This window comes from Sorex araneus, chromosome 4, assembly GCF_027595985.1.
Source record: "Sorex araneus isolate mSorAra2 chromosome 4, mSorAra2.pri, whole genome shotgun sequence".
Lineage (NCBI taxonomy): Eukaryota > Metazoa > Chordata > Mammalia > Eulipotyphla > Soricidae > Sorex > Sorex araneus.
In genome coordinates this window covers 221,680,172-221,688,531 of record NC_073305.1, presented here as the reverse complement: position 1 = coordinate 221,688,531, position 8,360 = coordinate 221,680,172, and the positions used below count along the sequence as shown (strand labels likewise).

At 72.7% G+C, this 8,360-nt stretch overlaps 2 protein-coding genes across 4 annotated transcripts; both read left to right on the top strand.

Annotated features, from left to right (window-relative positions):
- Nucleotides 1-1,154: 1,154 nt before the first annotated feature.
- KREMEN2 (kringle containing transmembrane protein 2) lies at nucleotides 1,155-4,560 on the top strand. Of its 3 annotated transcripts, none has more exons than XM_055136357.1 (9): nucleotides 1,155-1,572; nucleotides 1,668-1,842; nucleotides 2,347-2,438; nucleotides 2,511-2,635; nucleotides 2,825-2,978; nucleotides 3,230-3,562; nucleotides 3,627-3,749; nucleotides 3,825-3,903; nucleotides 4,166-4,560. In XM_055136357.1, the coding sequence occupies exons 1-9, from the start codon at nucleotides 1,485-1,487 to the stop codon at nucleotides 4,197-4,199; spliced, it is 1,203 nt and encodes a 400-aa protein (XP_054992332.1). In that variant the 5' UTR covers nucleotides 1,155-1,484; the 3' UTR covers nucleotides 4,200-4,560. The 3 variants fall into 3 exon arrangements, with proteins under 3 accessions (XP_054992332.1, XP_004604228.2, XP_054992331.1); XM_004604171.2 differs by having other exon boundaries at nucleotides 4,039-4,560; XM_055136356.1 differs by having other exon boundaries at nucleotides 3,627-3,903; nucleotides 4,039-4,560.
- An 894-nt stretch (nucleotides 4,561-5,454) lies between these two features.
- On the top strand, nucleotides 5,455-8,351 carry PAQR4 (progestin and adipoQ receptor family member 4). The gene is made up of 3 exons (XM_055136347.1): nucleotides 5,455-5,993; nucleotides 7,032-7,253; nucleotides 7,344-8,351. Exons 1-3 carry the CDS (start codon nucleotides 5,828-5,830, stop codon nucleotides 7,775-7,777), a joined length of 822 nt encoding a protein of 273 aa, XP_054992322.1. The 5' UTR covers nucleotides 5,455-5,827; the 3' UTR covers nucleotides 7,778-8,351.
- The last annotated feature ends 9 nt before the right edge of the window (nucleotides 8,352-8,360 follow it).

The following is an 8,360-nucleotide window of genomic DNA, read 5'->3' as shown; positions in this document are numbered from 1 at the left end:
GGTCTGCACGGGGGCTACAGCTGGCGGCGCTGGGGGCTGTTAGTGGCTCAGAGCTTGGGAGAGAAGTGGTGTGGAGACTTGGAAATCCAAGACTGGGTTTCCACCCGTCGCTGGGAAGATGCGAGTTCACCCTCTGCTCCCCAGCCAAAGAGGGCCCTGAAGCGACTGGTCCCTTCCTCCAAGGAGACCCCACGGCTGTGCCCACACACCGCCGTGCCCAGATTCCTGGCAGCAGAGGGCGGCCAGTGCGACTCCCTGGCCCCAGGAGTCTGCAGGAGGCACTTGGCAAAGCCACCTCCTTAGAGAAGCCCTCCGGTGCCCCCAGGGCGGTGCCACCGCGGCCACGGGCACCTCAGCCTCTGGGATCCCCGCGCGGGTGTGAAGGCGGGACTGGGGAGCCAGGCCACCACCCAGCCCCCCGCGGCCCCCGCCCTCCCACGCACCTGCGCTGGCCTCCCCCCAAGGCCCAGGGCCGCGGGCGGGCGGGCGGCGCTGCAAGATCAGAGGACGCGGAGGAGCCGGGCCCGGGGGAGGGGGCGGGGAATTTCCCCCCACGCCTGCCCGGGCCTGCTCCCCCCTCCCCCGCCGGCTTGGGGGGTGGGCACCGCTGGGGGAATTCCACCGCGCCGGGACAGCTCCGGCGAGCCTGGACTGCGGGTCCGAGGGAAAGAAGGGGGCGGAGAGGAGGGGACGCGGACGGGGGCGCAGCTGCCTCCTCCCGGCCACCAGCTGGCCCTGCCTGTCCCCGGCTGTGCCGGTTGCCGCCGTCTCGCGGGTGCGGCGCGGGGGGCTGGGCGTGACGCTTCCTCCGACGGGGACCAGGCGGGCAATGACCGGGTGACAAGGCGAGCGCGTGCGTGCGTGCGGCCGGGACCCCCGCGCCCCGAGCACGGGCGCCTGCCTCGGTCCACCCGCCCGGCTGCGCCTCCTCCGCACGCTCCAGCTCGAACTTGCACCCAGCCCGGGAGGAGGTGAAGGGGGAGGTGCCCGGGACCCCGAGGGTCGGGGTGGGGGAGAGGGGGCGGGCGTGGGAGGCGTCTGGACCTGCTGCCTCCGCTCTCGTCTCGGGCGGGGCCTGCCGGCTGCGGGGGGCGGGGGAGGAGGGCCCCGGGGAGGGCCCCGCGGAGGGGCGGCGGGGGGCAGGAGCCCGCGCCTTAGACCTGGAGTGAGCAGCCGCGGGAGGGGCTGAGTGTGGAGGCGCAGGCCGGACCCCCGGCACCGCGAGGCAGAGCCGGAGCCCCCCTGGGGGACACGCGGCCACCTTAGGGCAGGGGCCGGGAGCCGCCTCCGGGGGCCGACACGCCGGGAGACCTACGCTCCGGGGGGCATTTCCCCGGCCCCCGACGGAGAGCGCCGCCCCGAGTAGAGCCGGGCCTGGCGGTCCGAGGACTACGCCCCCCTGGCCGCCAGGGACGCCCGGGAGTGACCCCGAGGGTGGCACAGACCGAGCGCAAGCCAGGGCGACCTCGCGTGGGCCGGGGGCGATGGGGACACGGGCCCTGCCGCGCCTCCTCCTGCTTCTCCCGCTGCTGCGGCCGCGCGGAGCCTCGGCCGGGAGCCTGCAGAACCCAGGTGAGTCCGCGCCCGGCCGGGCCTGGCACGGCGGGTGGGCTTCGGGGCGCGGGGCCGGCGAAGCGCGACCTCCCCAATGCCCCGGGGCCGCGCAGGCCCTTCCGAGTGCTTCCAGGTGAACGGTGCCGACTACCGCGGCCACCAGAACCGCACGGGCCCGCGCGGCGCCGGCCGACCCTGCCTCTTCTGGGACCAGACGCAGCAGCACAGCTACAGCAGCGCCAGCGACCCCCAGGGCCGCTGGGGGCTGGGCGCGCACAACTTCTGCCGGTGAGCGCCGGGCGATGCCTTTGGGCGCTGCGGGCGGGGCCCCCGAATCCAGGCCGCCTGGGGGGGCCTCAGAAGGAGCCAACTTCTTCCAGCGCCTGTGGGGAAGGGGACGGGGATGCCCCTGGCCCTCATCTCAGGGCGAGCCAGGGATAGCCCAGCAGCGGGGGCCGGTGGGGGCAGCAGGAGGGCACTGCTTTGCCGAACCCCCAAGTCTGTACTTGGGACGACTAACACGGCCCAGACTCTTGGTGGGCTTGGGGGAGGGAAGCTGCAGCCTGCGGCTCCACAGTCCTCGGACATGAGGTCACATTCTAGCAACAGCTGAAGGCCTAAAACCAGCCTTAGGCCGCCGTGAGGACTTCCTGCCCCGCACGTGGTCACCCCCACGAGGGACCCGTGTTTGAAGGGACGGGAGAGGAGCAAAGGCACATCACTGCACAGGACCCGGGAAGGCGGGGGCATGGCCGGGCCTGGAACCCGACCACTTTGCTCCGGGCCCTGCAGGAACCCAGACGGTGACGTGCAGCCGTGGTGCTACGTGGCCGAGACGGAGGAGGGCATCTACTGGCGCTACTGCGACATCCCCACGTGCCACAGTGAGTGGGGCTGGCGGCAGCGCTGGGCTGGATCTGGAAACCAGAGAGCATAACTGGGCCACCCTTTCTCAGTGCCAGGCTACCTGGGCTGCTTCATGGACTCGGGGGCACCCCCAGCCCTCAGCGGCCCCAGTGGCACCTCAACCAAGCTGACCGTCCAGGTGTGCCTTCGCTTCTGCCGCATGAAGGGCTACCAGGTACTGACCACCCACCCAGCCTAGTGACCCTGGCCTGGACCTCTGGACCCAGATCAACTCCCAACTCCGGTGTCAAACCTTGACGCTGTTTTTTTAAATTTCTAGTTCCACTCCCATTTCTGACCGGCCCCTGGCTCCCCCTCGCCCACTGGGCCCCTACCCCTGTGGCCACCCAGTCTGTGTCCCCAGCTGGCAGGTGTGGAGGCCGGCTATGCGTGCTTCTGTGGCTCTGAAAGCGACCTGGCCCGTGGACGCCCGGCCCCGGCCACTGACTGCGACCAGATCTGCTTCGGCCACCCAGGCCAGCTGTGCGGAGGTGACGGGCGCTTGGGCATCTATGAAGGTGAGGACCGGGCTGAGTGTGTGCAGGGGGCATCTGCGTGGCTGTGGGAGCTCCTGGGAAGCCCTGGCTGGGATGAGCAGATGAGGGGCGTCCGGGGGTCTGGGGATCCCGAACTGGCCCAGGATGGAGGGCGGGGCTGAGCTGGCCCTGGGGGCGGGTCTGGAGAGGGGGAGGGGCTGAGAACGGGGTCCGGCGGGGAAGGGGCCCCAAGTGACCCTTCTCGCTCTTCTGACCCTCCGCCCTGCCCACAGTGTCAGTGGGCTCCTGCCAGGGCAACTGGACTGCACCTCAGGGCGTCATCTACTCCCCGGACTTCCCGGACGAGTACGGGCCGGACCGGAACTGCAGCTGGGAGCTGGGCCCGCCGGGCGCCGCGCTGGAGCTCACCTTCCGCCTCTTCGAGCTGGCCGACCCCCGCGACCGGCTGGAGCTGCGAGACGCCGCCTCGGGCCGCCTGCTCCGCGCCTTCGACGGCGCGCACCCGCCGCCGCCCGGGCCGCTGCGTGTGCGCGCCCCCGGCCTACTGCTCACCTTCCGCAGCGACGCGCGCGGCCACGCGCAGGGCTTCGCGCTCACCTACCGCGGTGAGGCCCCGCGCCCGCCCCCGCGCCCGCGCCCGCGCGCCCTGCCTCACACCCCTCTCCGCAGGCCTGCAGGACGCCGCTGAGGACGCGCCCCCCGGGGACTCGGCGCGGACCCCGGAAGCGCCCCCCGACGGAGCCAACGCGAGCTGCAGCCCGCGCCCCGGGGCCGCAGAGGCGGCGATAGGGGGTGAGCGGGCGCGCCGGCGGGGGGAGCCGGGCGCTTCTCCTCCGAGCGCCGCGCTCACCGCGCCCTGTCCCGCAGCTCGGGTCTTCTCCGTGGTGACGGCCGTCTCGGTGCTGCTGCTGCTGCTGCTGTCGCTGCTGTCGCTGCTGCGCCGACGGTGCGCGTGCTGGGGCAGGGCCTGGGGGGACGCTGGGGTCCGCGAGGGGCCCGGGGCTGGGCGGAAGTCCTGGGCGCAGCCAGGCACACGCGGGTGAGAGCGGCCGGGTTCAGCTGACGTCTGCTCCCTCCCTAGGAGCGGCCTGCTGGCTCCGGGAAAAGGGCCCCCAGCCCTGGGGACTTCAGGCCCGGGGAGAAGTTGGGCCGTGTGGTACCGCCGGCCTCGAGGGGTGACCCTGCCCTGCCCCCCCGGGGACCCCCAGGCGGAGGGTCTGGCCGCAAGTTACCGGCCCCTGAGCGCCTCCAGCCAGAGCTCCCTGCGCTCGCTCATCTCTGCGCTGTGACTCAGGACGCCCCGGTCCTCTGGACCCTCCGCCAGCGCCAGCGGGGTGAACACTGGCGACACGATGCCGTCCTCTGCCTTGTCCTTCCACCCTCTGAGGACAGTTCGTCCTCCGGCCGCCTCTCCGGGAGACAGCGTCGGTCGGGAAGGTAGCCCTGGCGCTGGAAACGGGCGCTTGGCCCCAGCCTGGGAGGCCAGCGGAAGCCAGCCGGCCTGAGGAACTCGCTTCCCTGCACACAGGCTTGGACACGGATGCTCAGACTTTGGGGGTCTTTGAGCCCCCTGGGGTGGTCCTGGACTGCTGTCCAACGTGCAGCTGTGAGAGGGCAGCAGCAAAAGTGGTGAAAAGGCCGCCCGAGACTGAATAAATGACCTATTTTGGTACAGGGCGAGGCAAGTTCTTCGTGGTAGGAGGAGCTACGGCTTTGAGTACTGGGGCACGGGCTGGGCGTTCCGCGCGCGGTTTCGCTGGGCCCGAGAAGCCGGGTGGGCGGGGTCCCGGAGGGGGCGCCCCAGGGCTGCCCCCCCACCCGGAGGGCTTCGCAGGGACCCGGCAACGACCGCCCTTTCCCCCCTGACCGTCTGCCCTCTCTTCTCCTGTTTCCGTCCTCTCCCGGGTGGGGCCGAAGGTGCGCCTCGTGGGCGATAACAGAGCGGGTCTGGCCAAGCCCAGGCTCAGACTTGGCCCAAAGGGCAGGGCCTCGCCGGCGGGCGCCGGCGCGTCAGGTCCGCTCGGGGTAGAGGGCATCTCTGCGCGCCCTGCTGCGCTGGCGGGGAGCAGTGGCCTGGGACAGGTCATGCCCGGAGTGTGGGGGCGAGGGGTCCAGGCGTGAGACCTGACCCGTCTCTACGGCCCGGGCCGGCAGCACCTTGGACAGAGCCCGACTCGGGGTGGGGCTGGGTGGCGTGACTGTGCCCCAGAGGAGGAGTGCCCAGGGGTGCGTGGACCTGGGGGGGTCGCGCGGAAAATCCTGGCGCGCCCCGCGGGGCACGCTAGGCGCCGGGCCCGCTCTGCCCGAGCCGCCGGGACGCGGAACGTCGGGTCCCGCCGACAGCCGTGCAAATCCGGCTGGACCCGCATACATTATGCGGAGAGCGTGAATGGCCGGGCGGGCCCGGGGCGGGGCCTCCCCACAGCCGCGCCCATTGGTCCCCGCGGCGTGACGTCCGCGGCCCGGCGCGCGAAACGGTGGCGGGCTGGCGGGGGCGAGGAGCCGGGGCGGAGCCTGGCGTCCCCTCCCGCGTCCGGCCGCGCCCGTCGTCCCGGCTGCGGGGAGACTCCCGGTCGCTGCGGCCGCGGCCAGCTGTCCTTGCGGCGCGCCGGGCGCGGGGACTCGGCCGCACTGCGCTCGGCCCGGGACGCGGCCGCAGCCTCCGCCCGGCGCGGAGGCGCAGAGGCCGCGCGTGCGCAGCGCGCGAGGGGCGCGGGCCGGGACCCCCGGGTTGGCGCGTGCGCGGACGGGCGCGGGGCAGCGGGCGAGCGCCCGGCGACTGGCCGGGATGACCCTCGGGGTGCGGCGGCCCCACTGAGGCGGCGGCCCGGGGGCGAGAGAAGCGCGGAGCGCCCGCGCCGGGCCGGGCCATGGCGTTCCTGGCCGGGCCGCGCCTGCTGGACTGGGCCAGCTCGCCGCCGCACCTGCAGTTCAACAAGTTCGTGCTGACCGGCTACCGGCCGGCCAGCAGCGGCTCGGGCTGTCTGCGCAGCCTCTTCTACCTGCACAATGAACTGGGCAACATCTACACTCACGGTGAGCTGCTCCCCGCACCCCGCGCCCGCCGCGCCGCCGCCCGCGCGGGGCCCACGACCAGCAGGCCCAGGAGCGCCCGAGCGCCCCGGTCCTCGGCTACCCGGACCCTGGCACGGCCAGGAGCCGCGGTGACAAAGCTGCTATTGTCCCGCACGATGCTGCCCCGCTTCCGCTTTCCCTGTGGGGGGGCTCGGGGACCAAAAGGGACCACAGTTGGCTGCCCGCTTCGCCCCTCCGAGCCCCGGAGAGGGAGCCTGGTGGCTGCTCCCGTCATATCCTCCCTCCTGGACACCGTCCTGGAGATGAGTGTTGGCTCGGGACAGGAGGGGCCCCAGAAGAGTACGCCTGGTGTGGGCCGCCCCCGCGCCCCGACCGGAGCTCCCAGTCCCTAGCAGTCGCGGGGCTCCGCCTGGTGGCGAAGCCTTCACCCCCGCTCCCCTGCCGGCCCCTCCTCCGCAGCCGCCCCGCTGAGCTCTGCTGACACAGCCCTGCCCGTCCTTGAGCCGCCCCACGCAGGCCTGAGAGGGGCCCTGAGCTGCCGTGCCCGGCGTGACACTTGACCTAACTGGGGACTGCCACCTGGCCCGAGAGTGGACAGCCAACGGCCCTCAGGGCTCTGCCCACTCTGGAGCTGCAGGAGGCACTGCTGGGGAGTCCTGGGAGGTTCCGAGCCTGGATAGGCTGCTCGGGCCCCTTCCTGCGCTGTGACCTGCTCCTCCGGGAAGCACAGGGGCCGGGGCCCCCCGAGCACTGCCCGGTGTCCGGCTCAGATCCCCCCGGAAGTCACAGCCCCAGCAGATGGTGGGGCCCGAGCTCCGGCCGGGGCTGAGGGGATGTAGCTCAGTTTGGAGTTGGCCCAGGGCCATGCTCAAGGGCTGGGTGACCTGAGAGGTCACAGCCACACCAGGGGTGACAGTGCCTGACCCCCACCCACCTGTGAGCAAAGCCCCGCTATGCTGTGGTCGCCCTGGGGTCTGTGCTGGGGACCCCCGGAGAGAGGTCGTGTGTCTCGTGCGACAGCTGTCTCTCCTCCCCCAGGGCTGGCTCTGCTAGGATTCCTGGTGCTGCTGCCCATGACCATGCCCTGGGGTCAGCTGGGCAAGGACGGCTGGCTGGGTGGCACACACTGCGTGGCCTGCCTGGCACCCCCTGCGGGCTCTGTGCTCTATCACCTCTTCATGTGCCACCAAGGGGGCAGCCCGGTGTACGCCCGGCTCCTGGCGCTGGACATGTGCGGGGTCTGCCTCGTCAACACCCTCGGTGAGCCGGGGGCGGCGTCTGGGGGTCTCAGGACTGGCGCTTGGGGGCGGGGGGCTTCAACTCATCCTGTCCCGCCTCTCTCCTCTGCAGGGGCGCTGCCCATCATCCACTGCACGCTGGCCTGCAGGCCCTGGCTGCGCCCCGCGGCCCTGCTGGGCTACAGCATCCTGTCCGGCGTGGCCGGCTGGCGGGCCCTCACCGCCCCGTCCACCAGTGCCCGGCTGCGGGCCTTCGGCTGGCAGGCTGGTGCCCGCCTGCTGGTGTTCGGGGCCCGGGGAGTGGGGCTGGGCTCGGGGGCCCCCGGCTCCCTGCCCTGCTACCTGCGCATGGACGCCCTGGCCCTCCTCGGGGGGCTGGTGAACGTCGCCCGCCTGCCCGAGCGCTGGGGGCCCGGCCGCTTCGACTACTGGGGCAACTCGCACCAGATCATGCACCTGCTCAGCGTGGGCTCCATCCTGCAGCTGCACGCGGGCGTCGTGCCCGACCTGCTCTGGGCCGCCCGCCACGCCTGCCCTCCCGACTGAGACGCCCGGGCCAGCCCCCTTGGCACGCCAGCCCGCTCTCCTCCTGCGGCTGGTCTGCAGGGGCGGGCCCCCAGGAAGCTCCCCGACTCGAGCGCCAGCCTCCCTGCCCTGCCTTCCTCCACGGCCTGCCTGGAAGAAAGCCTTTTCCCCCCTGGCCTCAGTTTACCCTCTCCGACGGGAGCGCTGAGCCAAAGGGAGGGACTCGGGGATCCACAGCCCTGTCTCCTCCCTGCCCTTGCCCTCCCGGCCCCACACGGAACACCAGCGCCTGGGCCCCGCCATCCGCCTGCATGCCAGCCCTCTCCCTGCCGCCAGACTCAGAGCGGGACCTGCCCCTTGTGCCAGGGTCAGGAAGGGGGCAGCTGCTTTCTCCAGGCAGAGATGAAGAGCAGAGGGCCCTGGACACAGACCCGCCAGGCCCAGAGCCTCCACCTTGAGTGCCACGCTGACCGCGCACCCTGCCTGCCAGGCCGCCCGCTCAGGAAACCGCCCGCACCGTGGCTCCCGGCTCCCGGCGGGACCAGGCCCCGTGCGGGAAATAAAAGGCAGGAAGCGCCGTGCCGCCAAGCAAACACCTAAGATC

Excerpts from the sequence above, each read along its gene's own strand:
- KREMEN2 (XM_055136356.1), top strand. The coding sequence starts at position 1,485 with ATGGGGACACGGGCCCTGCCGCGCCTCCTCCTGCTTCTCCCGCTGCTG. Across the intron at positions 1,573-1,667 it reads CGGGAGCCTGCAGAACCCAG|GCCCTTCCGAGTGCTTCCAG; the intron begins GTGAGTCCGCGC and ends GGGGCCGCGCAG. Across the intron at positions 3,563-3,626 it reads CTTCGCGCTCACCTACCGCG|GCCTGCAGGACGCCGCTGAG; the intron begins GTGAGGCCCCGC and ends CCCTCTCCGCAG.
- PAQR4 (XM_055136347.1), top strand. The coding sequence starts at position 5,828 with ATGGCGTTCCTGGCCGGGCCGCGCCTGCTGGACTGGGCCAGCTCGCCG. Across the intron at positions 5,994-7,031 it reads GGGCAACATCTACACTCACG|GGCTGGCTCTGCTAGGATTC; the intron begins GTGAGCTGCTCC and ends CTCCTCCCCCAG. Across the intron at positions 7,254-7,343 it reads CTGCCTCGTCAACACCCTCG|GGGCGCTGCCCATCATCCAC; the intron begins GTGAGCCGGGGG and ends TCTCCTCTGCAG.